Genomic DNA, 25,777 nt, shown 5'->3' on the forward strand with positions numbered 1-25,777 from the left:
CTTTGTTTTCAAAGGTGGGCACAGTCTATTTACTTTTCATATTGGCAGCATCTGAAGGTCCTCAACATCATGTGTAGTTGTGTACCCAGAGAACCTGTTTTCATTTCTACCTCATAACCTGTGCATCAGCCACAGAATCACTGCAAGAATTATGCATTCTCAGTATCTCAGTCCCTCAAACCATCTCAACCAAGGCTTAACTTTACCGTGACTGTGTCCATTGTTATGCACCTAAAATATTGTACTTGGTCCCCTCATATACTTGAAATACAAGGCGTGCAAGGAGTTCATTTTTATGCAGCTCCAGAACAGAGGACAAAATGCCTGCAATACATCAGAAAGGAAGCAGACACGAACAGAGCAGGGCTTGGCCTTTGTGAATACCAACACGTACACATTCAGAATGGCTTGTTCATGACAAATGGGAAATGAAGTACGTACGTGTGTGTATGTGAGAGAGAGATGGAACTACTTATTTTAACACTCGTTCTTATAATATCCCCTTCCTCTGCATACAACAGGGAAGGTTTTTGCTGTTGGCTCGTAGTGGAAAATAACAAGACCAGAAAGAAGAAAAACAGCATAGTAACACAGAGTAATCCAAAACAGGTGACTATATGCCTCTGTCCTCCCTGGTCAGAGATGGGAGAGTCAAATCAATAGACTGTTTCCCCTCTTCCCAATTGCAGCATAAGTCTATATCATTTTTAGATTTGCATTGAATGTATTTAGCTTTTTCCAACAGCCAGAGCTTCATGCTAGTGCAATTTAGTCACATTAACAATAAAAATCAGGTCAATAATAAAAAATTAACAAATGTCCAAACAACCCTTCACAGCGCACTTCAAATGCTAATCTCTGCATTTCCCTTGCTCTTAGGTGGTAATGTTCTGATTTTGCCATGAAGGGCAAAAATTCTGTGGTTGTGGTTGCACTTGAACATCTTCCAGAAAGTTCTGGTGTGTTGAGATACACTCCAGCCCTGATCAACAACGCCACAGCGAACAGTAACATTTTCTCTGATGTGACCACAAATAGCTGCTTGCAGAATGGTTTAAAATCGCACACAGATAGCTCCCAGACAGAGCCACATTTTTATTCTCATTACATTTCAGGATATTCCTGTATTGGTTTGCCAAATGCCCATTCCCACAAAAACAGACAGCATATGTGAATCATGCCTGGACATGTTAGCCTTGTTATTGTGCCCTACATGCTACAGGGCACGCTCATGCAACTCATCCAAATAGATAGTAAACACCATATTCGCAGGGCTGAATTAAACTATTAATAGACAGAGAAGGATGTATGCTACTGCCGCATTCTGAAACACAGGTCAGTTAAATTAGAGATCAAAAAGAGATATGTACCAACACAGGCGGCAATGGATAAGTTATCATGGCCAGAGACAGAGTGATGGTGAATCGTGCTGATGAACGTGATGAAGTGAGTGTTTTTCTGACAGCTCTATGCCCTGCCTCGTAAGCAGTGTGAAGTGGCGGTGTCAGGCCCCTCAGAGCGAAAAGCAATGTGAATTTTCTCTTGCAAAGCAGCTGTTTGCTACAGCTTGCTATTTGCATAGGACCCATCTCTGAGGTGCAGTCCTCAGATTGCCATATGTGGTCAGAGCCTAGCTGGGTGTGTGTGTGTGTGTGTGTGTGTGTGTGTGTGTTTGTGTTAGGGGACAGGGCAACCAGTAATACAGCCAATGTCCATTGCTGTCCTGGAGTCCAGTTCAACACCCTGTCAATGTTCTCAATTATTGTCAGTGAGGTGGATGACGTTGCTGTTAGGTAAAAAAAAAAAAAAAATTCAAAACAGAACAGCAAACTCAATCCGCGTGACTGCCTTCCTTACACCATTCAGCCTAGCGACCAATGTTATCACATGCTCATCACAACATGAAATATGAACCCTAACGCAAGCTGCGGCCGGACTGTTAATTATATCAATGACAAATTATTCAGTTGTAACTGACCCCCTGATCTGGATGGAGCAGAGGAGGCAAGGACTGCTCGCGGGGGGAGGGTGCTGTGGAGGTGAAGCCGAGGAGGGCCAGGAGGGAGGTGTGTTTTTGGTTCGGTGAGGGCTACATATTACTATTTTATGAAGTGTGTTTGTCTCATTGATGTAAACAACCCTCAGTGTGACCAGATGGCTGATTTAAACACAATTTACTTACAGCTGCTCTGTTATGCACCTTCACCTTAATAGGCATTAGCAGCTTGCTTGTTTAGTCACCTACAGTTTAAACACCTCTTCATCTATACTTAGTAGTTTATACTTACAGTATCTTAAAAGTTGATCTTATACAGTTGTTGTGCAACTTGTCAGCATTTATTTTCCACAGGGACAAACTTTTGTTTATTTTCTTATTGAAATATGGGCAAGTGTGGAAAAGGAAGAAAGCAGTATTGCAGCATCTTGCTCTGTCCATTGACAGCAAAGTAATCCATTCCATAAAGAAAGTGATGGCGGGATCAAAGATGTTCTGTGGATTGGCGAGATAATCAGCTTGGTGTGCTTCACATTGAAAGTTCTATCTTTGTCCTTGTTGAAGTTATATGTGTTCTGGTTTGATGTTTGATATGTCTGATGTATGTACATTTTTGAAGGGGCATGGTCTATAACAGAATTTTCATGGCTTGCATAGCCACACAGACAGTACTAGAACCTCCTGTTATCAACTGGAATCCCCTGTAAGGAGTATGGAGGGAATGGGGGAGCTGAATATCTGGTCATAATATAGAATATCTGTTGCATAATCATTCACACTCCACCCACAGCAGGCCTCTCCTTCTCATTTCCCTCATTTACATTTCCCTCTCCTGTTCATTTCCACAGGTGTCTTATGGGCAGAGTTAGTGATATACATGCATTAACAAAGTGAAAACCATTAAATCCCTTTTCTGTAAACCTGCCTGATCAATTTACAGTTGCTGACCTTCAGATATATTAAAAAACATATAAGCACCTGGCCTAATCTAGGATATTCATAATATGACAAGATAAATATATAATAAATCACAGAAACAGTCAGACCTTGACCAGAACTGCCTAATGGATAGTAAAATACAAAAATTCAAGACAAGCACAGGGAAAACATGCTGAGAAAACAATGGGCATGGTAATCCATTTAGTGCGTGATATGACATGATTACACAAAAAACCCTTCACAAGCACTGTGGTGCCTCTGGGGAAGCACACTGCTGAACACTACAGCCATGCTACATTCTCAGATAGCTGTCCTCAGAATATAAAGCATTATTCTCCTCCCAGATAGCTGATATGAAAGTGCCGTTAAGATTAAGATTACCATTGAAAAATTACAATAAAACAGGAAAGAATATAGACAATCTATGACCATGCAACTGGTAGTGGTCTGGACTCAGGTAATGAAAAAAGTGTGTTGTCTGTGTGCTTGTGTGTGTGTGTGTGTGTGTGTGTGTGTGTGTGTGTGGGGGGGGGGGGGGGGGGGGGGGGGGTCGGGGTCACTTGGCTGTTGCAAGTGCCTGAATGCACTACAGCTATTAATGGTGCTATTTAACTGGGTGGTTCCACATTGCTGTTGTTTGGAGATTAGAAAATATCGTGGCAGACTCTCTTCAGCATGTGACATTCACTCAGTCTTACTCCATCCAGAAAGAGCCATTTTAACATTGACCTTCTGCCCCTTGTTACATTCTGCATTGACTAATTCCGTCAACACTAGTCTGAAGTGAATAGCGTCCTTGTTCTGAAACCAGTCACTATCTGTGCCTCGTTCACTTTTGCCCTGTTCAATCATTTCCATGAGACACGACATACACTTAATGGATGAGACGGGGCCAGGCATGAGATTGGGAGAGGCTATTACTTAATTTCATTTTCTATCAACGTGCTTTTTTGTGCCTTTTAAAATCAAATGGCAAGTTTTCTTTGAAGGCTTTTACTTTTCTCGTTCGTATGGTTTCGACAATGCCGAGAAGCCAGTCCATTGAAAAGGACAGTGGACCAGAGACTCCACTCCCATCTTTTTTTATGTACAGGGAGGTGATCGTGGCTTTTGAGAGCGTGGGATTAATCTTTAGAGTGGAGACTTTATGTACGTTTCTGGTATGCCTCACTTCTTTAACTCATAACCCCCCCACCCAAAATGCACACACACACATACGCACACCTCCAATCCCAGCAGTCCTGCATAAGTGAATGCTTGCAGAAAAACACACACAAACCCACACCCCCAATCCCAGTAGTCCTGCATGTGTAAATGCTTGCAGAAATAAACACACACACACACACACACAGTCTCTCTTTCTTACCAGTCTACACTACACATTACTTCCTGTTATGGTCACCAAATTAATGTTGCCAGATTTTGTCAACAAATTAATGTCACCAATTATAATCAGATGGTCGCGTTCCAAGAAAAGCCCACCAAGTGTGTAATAACAACCTTATAACACAATTTTCCTTTAAAAGAAAAAAACACTGAAACGTACAGCAGCACAGTATAAAACGCTGCAATGTCCAGCAGCATAGCATTGCATACGGTTCTGAAGGGGGGAGGGGAGAGACGAGGAGGGGGAAGGCAGGGAACAGAACAAAGAGAGGTGTAGAAGGACGTCCCATTTGATTTCAACTGCCAGTGAACATCTGCCTCTTCTGCGGCATCTCCTCAGTCTCTGCGCGTCCAAATGTGTAGTGTTTGAAAGTAGGCCTGGAATAAAAATAGCCCAAATATTTTGCAAGTATGTCAATGCAACAAACAGTAATTAGAGACTAATTATCCTGCTGAGTTCAAAGCACTCACACCCCCATGTCCCCCCCCCCCCTTCCCTACCCTTGCTTTAGTCTAACAGTACACTGCCCTGCTACTTACTGCCACGTTTGTCACTTGAGCTGGGGTTGTTAACCCCCTATTTTGATCTTGTCAGAACGGGTTTCAATTTGCATTTAACAATGGAGTCTCTGTTCATTTTGCCACACAAATAATAACTCGCCATGGGTATTAAAATCCAAGCAAACACGCAAAGCTCTCCCGTCCTTATGCTACTGTGAGGACACCCCGATTGATTCAGAGTGTGAAACGTACACTGGGGGAAAACTGCATTTACGTTTATACATTTGGGAGACGCTCTTTTCCGGAGAGATTTTAAAAAGTAACTGTGTTAGGGTTAAGCAATTAGCCGCCTATTTACAGAATGCATAGTGCCATGCTTGAAATACAATGCAATTGTGGGAAATTGACTCTGCCACAAAGGGAACTAATGACGCACACACAAAGGCGCACGTCCACACAGACGGAAAACACTTTCTCTCCCGTAAAAATGTTTGCTTCACTGCAGAGTAGAACCTATACCGTAGGACTGATGTAATGAGCGCTCTGACATGTATTGGTTCAATTAAGGTACTAGCTAGCTCGTTACTTTTAAATATATTTCTAACAGCATTTGTCATACTGTACAGTCAACCAACTTGCCTTTTTTGTGTGTAACATTGTAATATTTTTACATAGATGTTAGAGATGACACCATTAAGGAAAAACTGCTGTAAATCAGAGCGGGATCAAATGTGGATTATATTTACAAGGGATCCTGAGAAGCTGAAAACTCATTTGCAACTCTCAAGCAGTAACTTTTGAGTTACTTTCCCGGTTAACAGCTTGCATGCGTAAGTTAGTTAATTAAACCTTTGTGTTTCTTGTCATTAGCTGATTAGTTGCCTCATTAGCTACTTAAATCTAAATTAACCACATCATCAGTAAGGATAAAACTCATACCGCCTTATGACAATTTTTCTTATCTAGCGTAACGTTACTGTACTGTTGTATTGTGTTAGCGACCTTCTAATTCTTCAGATAAGGTTAACAAACCAGTGACTCAGAAATAGCTCGCAAGGTAAGTAACAGGAATGGGGGGCGTTCAGTACGCCCAGGCGTGCAACTCAGAATCGACAGACAGAAAACCAAACACTGGTCTGATGAAGATAATCAGATGGCTAAACTCGCAGATAATACAACGACGCAGGTTCCACAGGCGGCCGTCCATTCACTCAAGTTCCGCCTAGTAACAGCAAGAGAACCAGAGGGTAGTGCCGGTTATCCGGGCCAATCAGAGCACAGGGGTACTTTCATTGCAGCTGCGCAGTACCTGCAGCCGGAAGTTAATCACGGATTAACCCTTGCAGACTCAACTGTAACCCCGGGCAGGTCTAGTCCAATTTAGGGGGAGGAGTGCTCTTCTTTCTTCCTTTTTTGCTTTTGGATGGAGTCCGGCGACGCGTCTATCATTACTTTTAAACAAAATGATCTCAATGTGTAAAAAGAAGGAATTATTTTAGGAAAAGGTAGGAGAAGCATTTTTTTAAAATACTTCTGTTACAAGTATAAACATTTTAAATGTAAAATGACCGTACACTTAACTTATGCAGTTTTGCATTGATTTTCCCCTTTATATTAAAAAAGCGTAAAACAGTGCTGATGCATTTAGTTTTTGTTAAAGGAATGAGAGTAAACAAACTCTGTGCTCGGGCTTATTTTCATACTTACACCGGTTAGGCAAACAAAACCAGATAAACATGAATGTCGCACGGGTGTCGATAGATCCACTCGTACTGAAATCCAAATGCATACATAGTCAAATCTGTTGAATATAACTGTACATCTTCAGTACGTACAAATGTTAGTTACTGAATACGTTCCGACGTGTGAGCTCATAGTTATTAGGGTTTTTTCACATTATTATTTTGCCTGGTGACTGATCGAGAAGTCCTATTTAAACACACACACACACACACACACACACACACACACACACACACACACACAGCTGCAGAAACATACTCACAGCCGCCTCAGCCTGCACTGTCCCTCCTGATCTTACCATGATTCCAAACCCAATGCATACAACACCCCTGGCCATCTACTGGATGAACAAAGAAAGAGTCACATCACAGTCTCAAGCTTGTCAATGCCAAACCCTATAGTCAGGGTTACACAGAACCTATAACGCTCTTATCTGGCTATGGGTGGTAAGCCTTACACAGTCTCTTACACAAGGTAGACCAACCCTACCTGTGAGTACCTCTACATGTGCCTGTCTATGTACAAATGTATATGCATGTATGTAAGTATGTATACATGTGTGTATGTATTGGCGTATGTGTATGTGTATCTGTGTGTGTCACATGCTCTTAAATTATATGCTTACATTTTATGCCTTGTAGTTCCACTTTGCTGATATTCTTTAACAATACATAGTAGGTAGTAGTTCTAAATGAAAAAAAACTACACTGTTCACAGGGATATAATAAAACCCAAGTCCTTTATGTAAACAGTAATTATTTTCCTCTGAAAGACATTAAAGCCTGTGCCAGACTGGGGAAGAAAGGAGAGGCGAGGCAATCGAAGTATAGTTTAGCCTTGAAGAGCTACTTCCTGTAAGCTGTGGCTGTTTTGGAGCAGTGGACTCTCTACTGGTCAAAATGTCTGCATGCAAATCTGTTTGGGGGTGGGGGCAGGGGGGGGGGGGGGGGGCGTCAGTAACTTTTTTTTTTTCCCTCAGCAGCAGTAAGCAGCTGAAAGCTATTAAAGAACAAACAAGCAGGTTTCAGTTTACTTTGCTTTTCCTCTCCTCTGGAGCAGTCGGCTGGCTCAGGCGCAAGCCTGGCGGGGGCCGGGGGTGATTCAGACAGAGGGAACAATGCGATGGGGTGCAGCGGGGAACGAGGTAGAGGGTGATGACGAAGCTGGACACAGGAGCTGCCCGCGCGCACGGCCATTACGGCTCCCCTTGCACAGGGAGAGGGGAACCGATTGCTGGCTCTCTGGGAGCTCATGACTGACACTGGTGTGCACAGTACAAGCATTCACAAAAGCAACACGATCTGATGTTTATTGTTGCTGCTGATATTCAGAATTTGACATGATAGAGAGCGTTGTTCCTGGAAATTGTAACACACTGGAAATCATACATTCTCACGCACTGTTTAATAACACTTATATAAGTGCCACACCAAGCAATGCGAGCCAGTTACCATGGATGAGTGTGTTCACCAAATAAACAAGACGTGATGACAACAATATTAATGATGATTACTGTTGAAAAAAATACACCCTTGATGCAGTGCTTTATTTTCATTTGATATTGAATGAATCTTCTGGCTAAACAAACAGAGCTGGACTCTAAACATGTTTCTTAGACCCTATACCCTATACACATATTTTTAGACCTTATTCCTTACACATATATTTTACCTGAAAATGGCTAAGACATCTTCTCGGTGGGAAACCACTTAAATTCTATTATCGTCAATTAAATTATTGTTAGTGCACAGAAAATGTTGGTTTTTTAAATATATGCATTTTGAGGTGAAGGTAGAAGATGAGTTGTTGGGGGAGCTTGAGCCAGTAGAAATGAATTTGGAAACTCCTCAAGATTCTTTATATGAGAATAATAAACAGCCGTACAAACATCATGTGATCCCCTCATCCAAACAATGAACAGAGAGTGCTTTATGAGATTCTGAATCCAGCTAATTCAGAGCGCTGCAGAAGCAGAGGCGGCATAAACAAGTACATAAAGTTCATCATTTGGGAGTATAGAAAAAGTGAATTAGTTACAGATGATATGTCATTCACCAAGACATTTGTGGATGGGTCGTTTGTGGATGGGTCACAGTGCTGTTTCAATGTTGTGCATTACTCCTTATAGGAACTGCAGCGGAAAACATTCACAAACCCAAAAGCTAAAACTAGTTTGTTACTGAATTAGTCTGAATTTACATGGTCAACACAGTACTAATTAATTAAGGACAAGAGGCTAAATGTTCTGTGGAACATGTACATGCTGTGTGTCCAACTGCAATCCTCACAATTACCACAGGAGGGCAATTTATGTTATTGAGGCAACTGAGAAGTAAATTACATTTTCTCTTTTAATTTCCCATGAAACCAGTACTGGCTGATGAGCTGGAATTAGAGGAGGCAGACAACTTACCTTAATTTGATTAATATCCAGAACCTCCTTTTTACCATTTTGCTCGATGAATAAGCATGCTAACTTCAGCTGGGGTCACACCACGGAATGATTAGACAGAATGATCTCTCTAAGCAATCGACAGCTGATTCCTTAGAGTGATTGTTTTTATTAAATTTCTCTGGCTGATAGCATAAGAACAGTAATCATGAGTAACAGGTTCAGGATCATTATCAGATTAAATTTAAGCCAGCGGTCCAGCCCTGCGCAGCTCAAAATCATGAGTGGGATAGTGACTCGCTGTGACAATAAAAGATAAGGTAGACTTTCCACTCAGCATAGCAGGTGATGGTCTGAGAATGATTTGCTTTAAATGTGACCACAACAAAGCATAAATCTATTTAGTGTAATAACTGGGTGCTGAGCATAAATTATTTTTCCTGATATGTGGAAGTGATAGAAAGAATATTTCGGTGTGGCTGGACACCCTAAGCAACTCTGTGATGGAGACAGCAGTGTCACACCTGCCGTTTGGGTTGCAGGCACCAATCTGTGCTGGTTAAAAAAAAGAAGGAAAGGGCACCACTGTTTATGTGAAATATTTTAGAGAATGTGCTTTGTCAAAATTGAGGGCGAAACACCAAAGGCCGCGGAGGGACTCTCCTACTTCCCCATTTTGCGGAACTCGTCTGATGCCGTGTCCAGTGAGAAAGCCCCTCAGCAATCTACAGCTGTTTCCTCACAAGGCTTTGGTGTTCCTGGAATTTCCAGGACTGTCTAGTCTTGGGAAACTTGCACTTTAAGTCCCCCCCTGTTTTGTAACCAAAAACATCACCTGCATTCTTCCCATTCATTCCTACATTCTGGACTGTATAGAATCGATTATTACCCTGTGATATAACATTACACCATAGCTGAAAGGGCTTTTTTCCCCCAGTAATGCTTGAATAAATGTTCTATTAAGCTCCAGAGGCCTGGAGGGTAGTGTCCAGAATATTATGGGATTTTGGCCTCTACTGGGACATTTCAGAAATTTTTCAAATTGTATCCGTCGCCTCTCGGCTTGAAACCCGGCTTTACAGATCACAGATTGGGTGACATGTGGTCCCGGGAGCACATTCATAAGTCAGACATTTTCGTGCTACAGGAGCTGAGTCGTCAAAGCTCATGCTTGGCTTCTCCGAAAGGGGCTCTGTATCTCTAACGTGAGCTTGCAAATATTCATTATTAGCTTTGTGGTTATGCTTCTAGCTGTTCCCCTCAGCACTGAATGGCTATGAATGCCCCAGACAGAGTCATTGCTTTCTGGGAAAGGCTGCAGAGTGAGAGGGATAGAGATGTGGTAAATGAAGGATGTTTCTTTGATCATAACAGTCCCTCAGAAATGGAGGAATATGTGGAATCTATGACTCAAGGACGCATTCCCAAATGCTGAAAGAATGTGGAAACGCACACCATTGGTAAGGACACAGTCAAACTTGCAACGCTTCAACAGTGATTAATGAATACCAGAAATGAAAGGACGAATGAGTTACTTAATGGATTAGTCTTCCATTTATGCTGGCTGTCTATCAGCTTGGACAGCAGCTAATTGCTGTCGGTGTGTGCAGCCATGCGTGCATGCAAATCCTGACATGTAGCCAGTGTCCCTTTAGACAGATAGCCAGTGTCCCTTTAGACAGGGCTGGGGACTGGTTCATGTGGTCCCTGCACCTGCTATGACCAGCCTGGAGAAGACACCTGTCAAATAGAGACTAGCCTTGTGTGGTCTAGCGGTAATGGAGGGATTTCTGAGAAAAGACCCATGGTCAAAGTTCTTATTCACAGTTGGAGCTTCCTTCCTGTCTGTCAGACAGAGGCACAGCCAGGGCTGAACCCAGTGACACCAGAAGCTCCAGGCGAGTGGGAAGTTAGTCTCTCCTCACTGACCGCAGATAGGCCCAGATCTGTTGGTAACCGATCAATCATGATGTTAGTGAAGGGAAGCTGACGTGGTCTGACAGGACAATGCAGTCTCTTTCTCAACCTTTCCCGTGCAGTAACATTGCTTCCGTTTGCATCACCCGACAAAAAGGCTCCGATGTAAATGGCAGAGATATTCTTGGAAATGAGACAAACATCTGAAAAGGCAGATTTTTCAGAAGGAAGCCTATCTTGCGATAGCATCCTGAGCGTGCAGCAAGGTATATGCAAACCACAGTCATTTGCTGGCATTTCACCCACTCCTTCCTGTCTAACTGTAACTATCCACCTACCAGGTGCCAAGCTGAACCATAACCAAGATTACAGCCGGCGGTGTGTTATCTTTGCTGCCCGCTGTGTTAACTGAATTGGTTCTCTGTCCAGCTGAGCTGCAGTGACATTGGGTAACAGACAGTGCATGACCAAATAAGAGAGAGAGAGAGAGAGAGAGAGAAAGTTGTATGTCTGAAGCAACCATCACAGAAATAGCCCTGAGTTCTACAGTATGTGCTACAGTGTCTCTACAAGATATAAATCGTTTAGATGTATCTCCCTAATTTATAATAAAACATTAAAAGACACACATTTGAAAAGAGCATCAACAGAAATCCTAACTGTGCATAGAATGTAGTTAGATTCCTTAGTGATGGCCATTTTGTTTAAACAGACAAACTATATCGATAGAAAGATGGATAACGGATTCACATTTAAGTTTTTCCCCAAGCATGAAGTTTAGGTGTTTTGAATAGTATCGTGAGAGTGAGAGAGTATGACTGGGATATTGGAGGAAATGGTTGCTTCAAGAAGGCCGTCTATACAGAGAGTGTTTCTTGTGAGCCCTCTGCCAGAATCGAAATGAGACTAACAAGAAAGAGGAGTCAAATTGGGATCAACAGGCTCTCACTGCAAAAACACGAAGAAGTTTGAAAAATAAGACGAAATCTACACAAACACAGGAAGACACATTTGCATCATTGCCCACTCCTTTCTAAATTTATGCATCCCTTTACTGTCACTTTTCCATCCAATTTTTCACAGCTGTGTAAAGCTTGGTAACAAACAGGTATTCATACCCACCAATCAGAGCAGCCTGAGGTGACATCATCTATGACATCATTGCAAGGGGCCATCTGAAAAGTTCCTCTCCCTTGCAGAGCCACAAGCAGTAGAGGAAAACATGAACAGCCGTAAAATCCCATCAATAAGACTAAATGTTATCATAGTCTTGGGTCTCTACAGGTTTTAAAATGGAAATTGTTGAAACAAATTTACTCAGACTGAAAACATTAGCATATTTAATTGTTCGCAACACGGTCATTAAGATGTAGGTAGACATCGAAGACAAACTCTGATTTTTACACAAAAATTATGTTGAAATGTAATGTAATGGATTCATGGTTGATGCATAATTTTTTGTTGCTCTGCAAACCATAAAAAGTGATCATTTCATGCTGTTACTGGAAGAGAATTCATTAGTATTTTGACCTTCCTCCCTATATGAAAAGTCCCACTTGGATTGTCTGTGACCTAAGTTTATCCTTGTACTATCGATTCAAACGTACTGGGAGGCATCAATAAAACCCTTACTTTAGAGTACATAGCTGAAGGGTAGGAACAGATGAAAAGACACTTTGACTGTTAAGTTAAAGCAGAGGGATCAAACCTGGACTGGAGCTCCCTGAGAGCTACAAAGACTTTGCTGCAACAAGTTTGTGTGGAGTGATCTCTTATCTCCCCCTTGTGGTTATAACGGGTACAGCTCCTCTTGAGAACCAGCAAATCCGCCTCAAAAAATCCACTTAAACTGGAGATGCCCCTCAAAATGAAAGCAAAGTAAGGGGAAGTAAGTTCATAAAAAAAAAAAAAAAAAAGTAAAAATCAGACGCTGGCATTTTTTGCTCCCGATAAAGAAAGATTAGTCATTGACTTTTCCTGGAACAATAAAGTATGTGCTTCACAGAGGACATTAGAAACCCAAAAAAAGAACTTACAAAAAGGAAGCAGAAATAAGAAAAGAGCTCTATGCACAGTGCTTTGCTTTTGCAGGTGTGTGTGGGGGGATATGTAGAGAGACTCCACAGTCAAGCACACACGGTCAAAGAGCTGTCGTAAATTGCTGTTTGCTCTTTAAATTGTGCTTTTTAAATTGCTTCTTGTTGCCGCCTTTACCCTGACGCTCATTGCGCCGTGTGAAGTTGTTGAAGTTTGCCGTTTGAAAGTGTATTGTATTAGTTGCCCTATAGGCTGTAATTGTACAAATCTAATAGTACTGTGTCCTCAAACAGACCTTGCTCTCAGCTGAGAACTGTCTCATTGTGGAACTGTACACATCCTGTCCCCGTACTGTCACTATACTTGCTGTATGCACTTTTGTAAGTCGCTTTGGATAAAAGCGTCTGCTAAATAAATAAATGTAAATGTAAGAGGGCAAGCCGCCCTCAGAAAGAGAGGACACCGAATGTAAAGTTAAGAATATAGATGGACAGAGATGGAGAAAGGGAGTGAAAGAGAAGCAGAGGATGAGAGCAGGAGGGAGAGAGAGGGACAGGGGGAAGAGTGCGACTAGCTGACTGCCTGGACAGATGTATATAATCATAATGTAACAAACTGCTGGTCACACTTTGTCTGTCTCTCTGAAACCTCCTGAGATACGGGGGCAGAGATGTCACCCACAAAGTCAAACACTGCACATATTGTTTACCTCGTTTTTTGAGGAACTTCAGTTGCTTTCGGTGACCTGGCTGGAGAGAACTAACTGATGAGATGACGTCTACAAAATCATGTGACATCCTCTCCCCCCACCTCATCATTCCCCAGACTGGGACAGAGACAGGCAGAGAGGGGTGAGAGATGGCCTGGGCGGTAGTGGTCGTGCTGGTGATGGCTTTAACACTGAATGGAAGTGACAGCACTCTCTCTGCTCTCAGTAAGTATGGGGATCTGGGCACAGTGTTCCGTGGGTTTGGCAGGATTCGGCAATATTACTTTTCCACAAAGCAGATTTTATTCTTTAAAGTGGATGTGAACATGGAAAATGGTTCTCTGTAAGTTGGCTATTTATATTTCACAGGCTGATAAAGAGTTCAATGGAGAATTCTTGATATGTTACAGAGTTATAATCAATGTTGAGTTCCAATGCTGAGGATAGATTTTATGGAGAGAGTCTGAATGCAGCAATTTGAATGATTAATAGTTACCGAGCAACAAAGAAAAAAACTCTGAATACACGTTAGGGAATCACTGCATCTACCAGGATGTCTCCAGTGTTACCCCACTGACAATAATAATGTCGAACCTGTAATGTAAAGTAACATGCAATGTAAAAAAAATTAATGCTTAAATATTTATTATTAATATTAATATGCTTGTGGTGCAACGTGGTCCGTTTCATATTTTCCTCCTTCTTCTTCCTCCTCCTGTTCATCCTTTATTTTATTTCTGACATGGAGGACGATGTAATTGGAGATTTCTAGGGGGAAGTACTGGCCAATCAATCAATCAATCAATCAAATTTTCCTAATATAAGACTGGACAAAGGAAATGTCACTGAGTGCTTATAGAAAAGCAACATCAAAATAGATACGGCTTTAAACTGAAGTGAAACAGTTTCACAGAAAGTTGAAAACAAGTGCAAGTTTCAGTCTCAGATTTCATCCCACACATATATGATGTGTGTGAGCTGATGCAGCACTATAACAGTGTGGTTAGCTGTGAAATGGATCAAGAGATGGGTTTTCAGTCTGAATGTAAACACAAAAGCTGTCTGATTCCCACACCAGGTAAGTCGGGTCATTCTGGGAGCCCTGCAAATGACAGGCCATTTAACTTGTTGCATTTTTGGAATGCTGTCTGCTACCTCAGACTGTAAGGGTCCTATAAGATTATATACTGAATAACAAACATTGATAGGAATTATACTGAATAATGAGGATAATATTAAATAAGTATGGTGGTAATAATGCATTCAGTGCTTTCTACCTAAAGCCAGTCTGAAGTCTGTTTGATATTTGATGAGGGATGGGAGAAGAGAAACTCAGATAAGTGGCATATGATTTTTGTTTGTTACATTTACAATCCTTGTATGAGTGTTATAGACTGTTAGGGGAGTGGAAAAAGCACAGTTTGGATTACTGTATGGTAGGGTATTTCAGTAATTCAGCCATGAAGAGACAAAGATCCAATACAACACTTTAATCTCTAACCCCTCTAACCTAGTTTCAGAAACTATTCATATTTAAGACAAACTATTGTTATCAGTGACAGAAGATGCACAATTTCTGGTTTGAATTTGGTTACAAAAGGTAATCCGGATACCAAAACATACTGGTGTTTTTTAGACAGATGAAGTTTCATCTAGTTTCATAGAGTTGTATGACTATATATCCCGCTGTGGATATTTACTCCATGTTCATAGATAAACTTACCAGAGGGTAAAATTTGTATAAGGAAAAGCACAGGCCAAAGGCGAGAAGACCAGACGTTTGTGGGACTCCATATTTCACCTCTTGAAAAATCATATTAGTACCAAATGAAACCTGTGTGATAGGTATGATCTGGTATGATCTGAGTTTCACAGGGATACTCACATCCATAATCTTATGTAGGTGTCTGGCAAGAAAGAATAATGCAAAATCAGAATAGAACACCTGTACACTGCAGTTATGATCCCATGTGACTTACATGATTTTACCTGTGAGCACGATAGGTATAGGTATAGACAGGTATTCTGTGAACCATAAAAACACATCCTTGCTATACCAACTTATACTTTTAGTCGATTTATAAGAATCCGATGATCAATGAGGCTAAATTCTGCACACAACAAGGCATCAGTGCAGAAACACAGCTTACTACCCATTATTTCACTACTGTGACCAGAGCAAAAGGCTGTTTATGATTTTCACAGCTATGACAAATCTGAACAATTGTTGTACCACTGCTTTCTCTGGGTTTCTACTTCAAAGTGGTTAAGTGATTCTCTCCTTGATTTATGATCTGTGCCTTGTGTGTCACGACTGTCTTTCCAGAAGCCCACAGAAATAGTGAGAGCAACGTTTAGCCGTGCTATGTCTTAAACCTCAACTTACGTTTGACTGCAACATGATGTATTGATGTCAGGTATATTTCTTAATATCTTAACCTGTGCAGATGTGAGCTGCCTGATCATAAACCTGGAATATATAAACTGCACCTGGACTGAAGGTTGTATCCCTGAGTTCAACTACACCTTTCACAGCAGGTGAGCACCCGAGGAACAGTTTCTAATCCATTCCTAAGGCCACATTGTCACAGGTGCTGTTAACTGAAAGAACCTACCCCAGTGCAGAGAGGTCCAAAGCCATAACCACCTCCTGTAGCGTAGACACGTAGAGTATGGCCACTAACTGAGAGGTGCGGATACTCAGTGCTATGGTGTACTTGCCACCAGGTTTGGTGTCAGCGGGTCCTACATGGAGTGTCCCATGTACCTGCTGGAAGGGGGGCTCAGTGTTGGCTGCAGGATGCCCTATCAGAAGGGTGAGAAGTTTAGCACGCTGCATACCAGACTGTCCCGGAACAACAGCCACTCAGCAAGAGAGCAGGCCATCCATATCAAAGATCTGGGTAGGAGCAGAACCATCACTGTGACTCTATCCCCCTGGCTTTATTTCTCCAATGTCACTGTGCCCCATCTCCATATGGCTTTACACACTGTGGCTGTTTATCTGTCCCTATGTACCTTTATACTCTCTGGCTGCATATACATTACATAACATTTATATTGCTAGCATTTAGTAGATGCCCTTATCCAAAGCGACTTACATAGGTTACAATTTTTACATTACCCATTTATACAGCTGGACGTTTTACTGAGGCAATTCTGGGTTGACTACCTTGCTCAAGGGTACAGCAACAGTGTCCAAGTGGGGAATTGAACCAGCAACCTTTCAATGATGAGCCGTTCTCCTTGCCACTATTCCATACTGCTTCCCCATACATGTGTCTGTGTAGCTGTACACACCATGCCTGTACATCTGTCTCTATTTATCTTTATATAGCAGTCACAGTGCATCACAAGCGCTTGTGCGATCATCACTAAGTGATACTAAGTTCCACTAAGTATACGAAAACACAATTACTTTTACAACACAGGCAAGTAAAAACGTACAGCTAATCTTCCCATTACTGAACCCCACAGGTGCACCCCCCCCCCCATTATTTCAGCTCACCTGTACTTAAAGATGGTGAGCTGATTCTTAATGACCATAGTCTTTCCCATTTACACTTCACAAGCCCATAATAAACCTGAGATATTCAACTGGGCGGCTGTGTAGCATAGTGGTTAAGGAGCAGGACTCGTAACCGAAAGGTTGCTGGTTCAATTCCCTGCTGGGGCACTGCCGTTGTACCCTTGGGCAAGGTGTTTACCCCCAAATTGCCTCAGTAAATATCCAGCTGTTTAAATGGATAACATTGTAACTGATGTAAGTTGCTCTGGCTAAGAGTGTCTGCTAAATGGCAATAATGTAATGTAAAAAAATTGCTGAGGAGTTCATTCTAAACTGGAGTTTGCAAATGGACACAAGAATCCTGTCAGATTAACATCCAAATGTTGTTTGAACATCCTAAGAAAAGGTGTACCATTCTGCTTTAAATAACAACCAGAGAGTCTGTGCACCTGAGGCAGAAGTTCATCTTCCCTGTCCTTTCACCTGACACTACATCTCTCCCTCTCTCTCTTTATCTACCTTTCTCTCTCTCTTTCCAGTGAAGCTGAACCCTCCTCACACCTTGCAGGTACAGGTGAAGGCGAATGGCCATCATCCGGTGCTGTTGCTGAGCTGGAACTTCAGCACACCGTCTCAATGTGTGGAGAGCTCAGTGCGCTACAGGCGGGGAGGAGGCCATTGGAGGGTGAGAATGCGGCCATCTTTGTCGTGGCTGACGTGCCGTGAACCTTCAGAGTGGATGCCATGTTTTAAATGTGAATATGGTGGAGGGGGGAGATGGTGAAATACAGTCTCATCGGTCATCTCTTTGTCTTTCTCTCTTTCCCTCTGTAGACCAATAAACCAATAACCGGACAGTCTTTCAGTATGTCGTTTTTCTCAGAGGATCTCCCGTATGAGTTTCAAGTGCGGACACGAGTGGAGTATTTCTGTGGCCAGTCCAGGTTCTGGAGTGACTGGAGTGCTCCTTTATTCTGGGTTCCACCACAACTGTCCAAACGATTAGGTCCAGCACAGCATGGTCACAATCACTGCACAGGTAAAGCATGGCATGGTCATAACTGCTGCACAGACACAGACCAACACCCTCACTACCACTGCGCAGACACAGACCAACACGGTCACTACCACTGCGCAGACACAGACCAACACGGTCACTACCACTGCGCAGACACAGACCAACACGGTCACTACCACTGCGCAGACACAGACCAACACGGTCATTACCACTGCGCAGACACAGACCAACACGGTCATTACCACTGCGCAGACACAGACCAACACCCTCACTACCACTGCGCAGATACAGACCAACACAGTCATTACCACTGCGCAGACACAGACCAACACGGTCATTACCACTGCGCAGACACAGACCAACACGGTCACTACCACTGCGCAGACACAGACCAACAGGGTCATTACCACTGCGCAGACACAGACCAACACCCTCACTACCACTGCGCAGATACAGACCAACACAGTCATTACCACTGCGCAGACACAGACCAACACGGTCATTACCACTGCGCAGATACAGACCAACACGGTCACTACCACTGCGCAGACACAGACCAACACGGTCACTACCACTGCGCAGACACAGACCAACACCCTCACTACCACTGCGCAGACACAGACCAACACGGTTACTACCACTGCGCAGACACAGACCAACACGGTCACTACCACTGCGCAGACACAGACCAACACCCTCACTACCACTGCGCAGACACAGACCAACACGGTCAATACCACTGCGCAGATACAGACCAACACCCTCACTACCACTGCGCAGACACAGACCAACACGGTCAATACCACTGCGCAGACACAGACCAACACGGTCACTACCACTGCGCAGACACAGACCAACACCCTCACTACCACTGCGCAGACACAGACCAACACGGTTACTACCACTGCGCAGACACAGACCAACACGGTCACTACCACTGCGCAGACACAGACCAACACCCTCACTACCACTGCGCAGACACAGACCAACACGGTCAATACCACTGCGCAGACACAGACCAACACCCTCACTACCACTGCGCAGACACAGACCAACACGGTTACTACCACTGCGCAGACACAGACCAACACGGTCACTACCACTGCGCAGACACAGACCAACACGGTCACTACCACTGCGCAGATACAGACCAACACGGTCACTACCACTGCGCAGACACAGACCAACACGGTCACTACCACTGCGCAGACACAGACCAACACCCTCACTACCACTGCGCAGACACAGACCAACACCCTCACTACCACTGCGCAGATACAGACCAACACCCTCACTACCACTGCGCAGACACAGACCAACACGGTCATTACCACTGCGCAGACACAGACCAACACGGTCACTACCACTGCGCAGACACAGACCAACACGGTCATTACCACTGCGCAGACACAGACCAACACGGTCATTACCACTGCGCAGACACAGACCAACAGGGTCATTACCACCGCGCAGACACAGACCAACACCCTCACTACCACTGTGCAGACACAGACCAACACCCTCACTACCACTGTGCAGACACAGACCAACACCCTCACTACCACTGCGCAGATACAGACCAACACCCTCACTACCACTGCGCAGACACAGACCAACACCCTCACTACCACTGCGCAGATATAACATGGAACAGATATAACCTGTAGACTGGCTCAATAGCTACACGTGTCCATCCACACACTAGCAGATCATGTACATACTGATCCATGCATATACCATCTGTATCCAACCAAATACATGTGCATAACATAAAGACCACAGTGTCAATGTCTGTACATGAATCTACCTGCTCTGAAAGTCACTGTACCCATGCATATGCACGCTCACTAGACACGGCACTCAGGCAGAGCCAGAATTCTATGAACTCAAAACTGTTACTCAAACGAACATCGGCAGCATTGATATCTGAAGTCCGCCTTGTCAGTGAGGTCAGTGGTCTGACTCACTGGGGGGTCCGTAGCTCATTATCCTCATGGTCGTGTTTGGGAGGACTGGGAGTGACCTCCCATTCCTTTCTCTGGGGGGTGTCTAAAGGCACCAGCTCCTCTCGGGTAGCAAAGGAAGGCATTACACAGCCAATTCACCACAGGGGGGGTGATTAGGTGTCTGGATTGAAAAACCTTGACTGGGAAATTGGCCAGGATAGAAAGACTTGCCAAATTTCCCTGAGTAAACTTTAATGACCACAGCGAGGACCTCTGTGTACTGTCTTCCAAAATATGGGATCCGGAAGCACAATGTGAAGGGAAGAATTCAGGCATGAAATACTGCAAGTGTGTGTACACACCTGCAGGCGCGCGCGCACACATACACACACACACACAAAGACATAGACAAAGACACAGATAAACAGACAAACAGACAGACACACACACACACACACACACACAGATATATACCATTTACCATGTAGCATCCATAATAGACCTCCTGTTTGACTAATAAAGGTATTTACACTTCCCTAGTTTCATTTTTAACATTCTCTTTAAGGCCATTAAGTAAAACCTACTGCAGGGAATGCAGGTGCTTTGGCAGTGAAATGTTTATGTCCAACCATAACCTGTAAAGTTATGCAATATACAGTACTCTTGCCTTGTTCTTTGCCAAGCTAAGGGCTTGTAGAATATTCCGGACTCTGCTTCTGCTGTGATGAGGCTAGAACTGCAGAGAGAGGGAGGATAAGGGGATTGGGTTTCAGGAGGAGACTGGTGTCCTCAGTTGTCACCTAAGTGCCTTCCGCATACTCGCCCCTGGGCAGGAAGTGTTCTTCAGTGTACCTGTCTGTATTAATGGCATTTGACGTGAAAACCTCATTAGTCGTTTGGTCATTCACCCCTACTTGTGACTAAATACCCATGCTAAAAGCATCTAATCCCTGGTGCTGGTTACATGTTTTGGTGTCTATCTGTTGTCAAAGCAGGTGACTGCATGTCAACCCAATGCTTCTGTCTGTCTTATTGCAGGGTCCAGCCCGCAGCAGCTCACCGTTGTAACTCTGTTGGGGATTGGCTGGCTTTGGCAGTTTCTGGAACTCTGACTGCCTGCTGAATCTTCTTCACTTTGATGGCATTGTAGCTGTCAATGTTGACTACAACACGTTTTCAATGCTTTATTGGAGAGCATATCAACAGCTGTACATGCTGTAACAGAAGTTAATTTAACCAGTTTTAAACACTGTGGCACAGTATAATAATCAAACAAAGATGTTTATAATATATGACTGTACATCCATGTCATTTTGGAATATACATATGTCTGTTCTTTGTGTGGGGCAGACACTGCCACATTGCTGTTCGAAAAGCAGAACATATCTTGTGGGAGAGAATGCTAAATACGTGTGAGTGGTATTTGAGTGACATTAAGGAGGGGGGTCTTGAGGTCACACGACTGTCATGTGCTGTCGCCACAACTGACAGATTGCCTTTGAGTGTGTATGTCACTAAAGGTATGCGCAGAAAACGGAACTGAAGCTGTGTCTGCGTGTGCATACAAATGCATGTATGTCTGTGTGAGTGTGAGTGTGTGTGTGTGTGTGTCTGTGTGTGTGTGAGTGTGTGTGTGTGTATGTGTGTGTGTCTGTGTGTATATATATATACATGTATGGTCTCTCAGGTCCTCCGTTTCCGGCTTCCAGTCTTGCGGGGTGACTCCTCTGCTGAGGGGTCCGGTTGCAGAGCGTGGCCACGCCCCTTGGCCTGGACAGCACAGAGAGGGGGGGGGGGGGGGTTATCTCTCACATGCTGATGCTGGCCCCTCCACTGCTGCACCACCTCAGCACACAGACACAAAGGCTCTGTGGCTCTGAGCTCTCTCACCCTCTGCGCCTTCCCCGCCGGCCCCCTGAGATCCTCCTGAGGGCGGAGCTGCCTCAGCCGAGCCTTCTCCAGACTGACTGTCTGAGCCTGCAGGGCCTCTGAAACACACACACACACACAATCATCATCACCGAAACACATACACACACACACACACACACACACACACATACACACACACAATCATCCTAGCCGAAATACACACACACACACACACACAATCATCCTAGCCGAAAAACACACACACACAATCATCATCAATGAAACACACACACACACACACACACACACACACAATCATCATCAATGAAACAAACACACACACACACACACACACACACACAATCATCATCGCTGAAACACACACACACACACACACACACACAATCATCATCGCTAAAACACACACAAGCACACAGTCATCTCCGAAACACACACACAATGTCACTATCATTGAAACACACATGTCTCCATAGCTGAAACAATCAGACACTGCAAACATCACTGAAACAAACATACTCACTCTCACCATGACTAGAGGAAATACACATACACACACGTGCAAACACATGCACACACACACTATTATCATCACTGAAAACACACACACACACACACACACACACATAGAAGGTTACCCAGCAGTGCAGGTTCAGGGTCAGCTAGTAGGGGTGAGATGGAGACAAAAGCACCATCCTCCATCCCTAAAGAAAGACACCAGAATGAAAACATGTAGGTGCCTTAAAGACAGAGTCAGTGTTGTAAATCCACATGCTAACATTTGCCATTGCATTCAGCAGAGTGCTCTTCAGTGCAGCTGAACCCAGTGTATATATATATATATATATGATATATATATATACAATGATACAGCACAGCATGCGCTGTCTGCGCAGTCACACTCACGGTGGACAGTACTGCATACGCAGTCTGCGCAGTCACACTCACGGTGGACAGTACTGCATACGCAGTCTGCGCAGTCACACTCACGGTGGACAGCGCAGATGGTGAAGGAGCAGCGAGGAGGCAGCTGTTGCCGGGCGCACTCCTGAGGCTGCTGGGACAGGAAGAGCAGCTTCAGGGCCCCGCTGTCATCACACAGATCCACCAGCTCTGAAACACACACACACACACACAGGTGCTATCAATATCAACACCCCCACACGTTCCCAATATCAATATCAATATCCAACTGCTCTCTCTCTCTCTCTCACCCACACACACACACACAGGCAAACATTAATGATACACATTATTCATACATTCATGCACACACAATATCAATATCCAAACTCTCTCTCTCTTTCTCTCTCACACACACATGCACACACAAAACAGTATCATTATACAAACAATCACAGATGTACATATTGACAATATGCATACATTCCTACACACAGACACAACAGACGTCCATACTTATACACATAAACACTATGGAGGATATTCACACCATGACACACCAATGACTGCTACCAACATCCATCCAGTCATGCACACACATTAGGGTTGAGGTCGGGGTCATTACAGGGATAGGATTGCAGGCTGAGGCAGGTGTCAGAGGAGGCACATCCGCCCCTCAGCTGTCACCCCTGGTGCCATCCACTCATGCACGCACATACACGCACATACACACACACGCACACACACACACAAACCCGCGTGTGCATGGAAGTGTCCTCCATTAAACCTGTGCTGATGACACTTGTAATGAGGGCTTCATTAGCGGCTCTAATTCCCCTCTTCCCGTCCCACGGCCGCCGCGGGGACGCCGCAGGTGTAAGCAGACACCCCGCAGTGGCGGCGAGCGCCACGAAGCTGCGTGAAATATTTAGCGCCCCGCTCGACTGCCCTGCGCCCGTCCCTGCCCCCGTCCTGGCCAGCGCTGGCCCCGTCACACCAGCGCCCTGCAGCCGGGTCACCCAACCCCTGCCCCTGCTCTGATTCCTCTGCAGTCTGCTCCAGGTGCACAGTACTGCCGTCAATGGGTTACGTGCTGCATGTGAGTGCAAGTATATGAGGCATACTGCCCCCTGCTGGTGAGTGTATACATGAATTATGACATCGCTACTGATTAGATGGGCATCGGTATCTCCCACCATATCTCAAAGGTAAATGATTAATGATTAAATGTGTTTAGTCTACATACATGGGCACATATGTAGAAATGTCCACTATATGTGCTTATTCCTGCAAGTTTCTAAAAAATCCCAAATTTGAAATGCCACCAGTGGGATATTGATTGAAATTCAGTAAAAGTTATGTTGTTTACACCCATTTTCCCCCTGAACTTTCTTACAGCACTCCCTGTACATTAGTTTCTGCCCACAAACAACCAATCCAGGATCAGCTTACCTACTTTTACTTTAACCTTGAACATTTAATGTGAAACGCAGACTGATCCAGGATCAGAGCTTGTGGCTATTCTGTCCACACCCCCCCCCCGGCACATCGCGGCTGCCCCCTCCTCTCTCACCGGTCTCGGCCAGCTCCAGCTTTGCCTTGATGTGCTGCAGCAGTAGGATGATGGGACAGTTGGTGTTGACCAGGAACTGCTGGTTGTCTGGAAAGGTGGGACGCCACAGGGTGAGAGCAAGACCCTAATCTCGTCACAGCAAACAGAACGTCCTGCTCTGTCCCGTGGCACACACAAATAAATAAATAATACTAAAGCCAGTGACTGCTGGCTCACTTAAAAAAAAAGAAAACATTTCAACAATATGATATACTCTCCCGGGGCCACAGAGCGGGGATGTAATTCCATGGCTAACAGTTATTACTAGTAGTGGTATTCATAGCAGTAATAGACTCTTATCAAATGTGAAATGACTTGTATGCATGCGTGCACACACACACACACACACACACACACACAAACATGCACACGCAAATTGAAATGCAACAGTAACATACAAATATTAATAGTTTCATACATGGACACATACATACACACATACATTCATACATACCAACGAAATCACAAACAGAAACATGCAACAATCCTCAAAGGCATAGCCCAGTGCCCTCACGTAGTTCCCCTCTGGTGCTTTCACAAAGATAGACGCCATTGTGCCTCTGTAAACAGAAGCAGTAACCGCAGATTCTAAGGCTTAAAGTGAGTAAATAAGCTAATGCATGATAATGACCATAAAAGCGGAGATAGATAACACACACAGACAACTCAGCCGTGAGTTTCAATAAGAACCCTCCATGAATAATTAAGCCTATCAAATGAATAAATGATTCATATTCCAAGTACTTGGTCGTGGCATTGCAGGGCATCCTAGTGGTGATGAAACAATGGTTACAAGCTCTGTAAACAAATTAGGCCGAAGGCAGTCACAGAGGCTGAGGAGAGGGGGAGAGAATGAGAGGGAAAGACAAAAAAAGGGGACGGCTCTGGTATGGAGACACAAGCAAGAAGCCTGAATGTGGTCCTTACCTCCATGTCTGAGGTAAACGAACATCACGCAAGGAAGGCCACAGGGTCAGAGTCCTCGGTGGCTCGGCGCTCGGCTGTAGATGCTGTGAGCTGGGAGCTGGCTACTTGCAGCGCTGCGTGGGTGTGACCAGGTGGATATCTCCACGATGTCTTACCTGGCTGCCTGTCATGTGAGAACGTGGCGCTGCCTTTGCAGGTCTTCCAAGACAAACTGTCATACCTCTCTTCCCCTCCGTCTAGCTGCGGCTTGCCTTTTATTGAGGAAACCTTTTTCTGGATACCATAATCATAAGAGGGATGGTTTTATTCAGCTGTTACATCTGCGTGCAAATCCACTGTTCACTTGAATAGTC

General features: G+C 44.1%; 2 protein-coding genes and 1 long non-coding RNA gene across 3 annotated transcripts; 2 read left to right on the forward strand and 1 right to left on the reverse strand.

The window, feature by feature from the left end:
* The first annotated feature begins 13,765 nt into the window (after positions 1–13,765).
* LOC118791188 (cytokine receptor common subunit gamma-like) lies at positions 13,766–17,152 on the forward strand. The gene is made up of 4 exons (XM_036548470.1): positions 13,766–13,845; positions 16,068–16,158; positions 16,348–16,523; positions 17,124–17,152. Exons 1-4 carry the CDS (start codon positions 13,770–13,772, stop codon positions 17,150–17,152), a joined length of 372 nt encoding a protein of 123 aa, XP_036404363.1. The 5' UTR covers positions 13,766–13,769.
* A 528-nt stretch (positions 17,153–17,680) lies between these two features.
* LOC118790605 lies at positions 17,681–21,205 on the forward strand. Its single transcript, XR_005005506.1, has 3 exons — positions 17,681–17,813; positions 17,963–18,167; positions 21,131–21,205. It is a non-coding gene; the product is annotated as an uncharacterized LOC118790605 (long non-coding RNA).
* Positions 21,206–21,775: 570 nt separating this feature from the next.
* On the reverse strand, positions 21,776–25,449 carry c16hxorf65 (chromosome 16 CXorf65 homolog). The gene is made up of 6 exons (XM_036548471.1): positions 25,425–25,449; positions 24,459–24,545; positions 22,967–23,095; positions 22,621–22,686; positions 21,983–22,080; positions 21,776–21,862 (listed from the first exon to the last, which is right to left on the reverse strand). Exons 1-6 carry the CDS (start codon positions 25,447–25,449, stop codon positions 21,776–21,778), a joined length of 492 nt encoding a protein of 163 aa, XP_036404364.1.
* Between the last annotated feature and the right edge of the window lie 328 nt (positions 25,450–25,777).

The sequence above is a fragment of the Megalops cyprinoides genome, chromosome 16, assembly GCF_013368585.1.
Source record: "Megalops cyprinoides isolate fMegCyp1 chromosome 16, fMegCyp1.pri, whole genome shotgun sequence".
NCBI classification, from domain to species: domain Eukaryota; kingdom Metazoa; phylum Chordata; class Actinopteri; order Elopiformes; family Megalopidae; genus Megalops; species Megalops cyprinoides.

Bases quoted from the DNA above. Each gene is read 5' to 3' on its own strand.
- LOC118791188 (XM_036548470.1), top strand. From the start codon at position 13,770: ATGGCCTGGGCGGTAGTGGTCGTGCTGGTGATGGCTTTAACACTGAAT. The intron at 13,846-16,067 runs GTAAGTATGGGG...TAACCTGTGCAG, and splicing joins CAGCACTCTCTCTGCTCTCA to ATGTGAGCTGCCTGATCATA. The intron at 16,159-16,347 runs GTGAGCACCCGA...ACTTGCCACCAG, and splicing joins AACTACACCTTTCACAGCAG to GTTTGGTGTCAGCGGGTCCT.
- c16hxorf65 (XM_036548471.1), bottom strand. From the start codon at position 25,449: ATGTTCGTTTACCTCAGACATGGAG. The intron at 24,546-25,424 runs GTAAGGACCACA...CCACCTTTCCAG, and splicing joins CGTTTACCTCAGACATGGAG to ACAACCAGCAGTTCCTGGTC. The intron at 21,863-21,982 runs GTGAGAGAGCTC...TGTGCTGTCCAG, and splicing joins CGGCGGGGAAGGCGCAGAGG to GCCAAGGGGCGTGGCCACGC.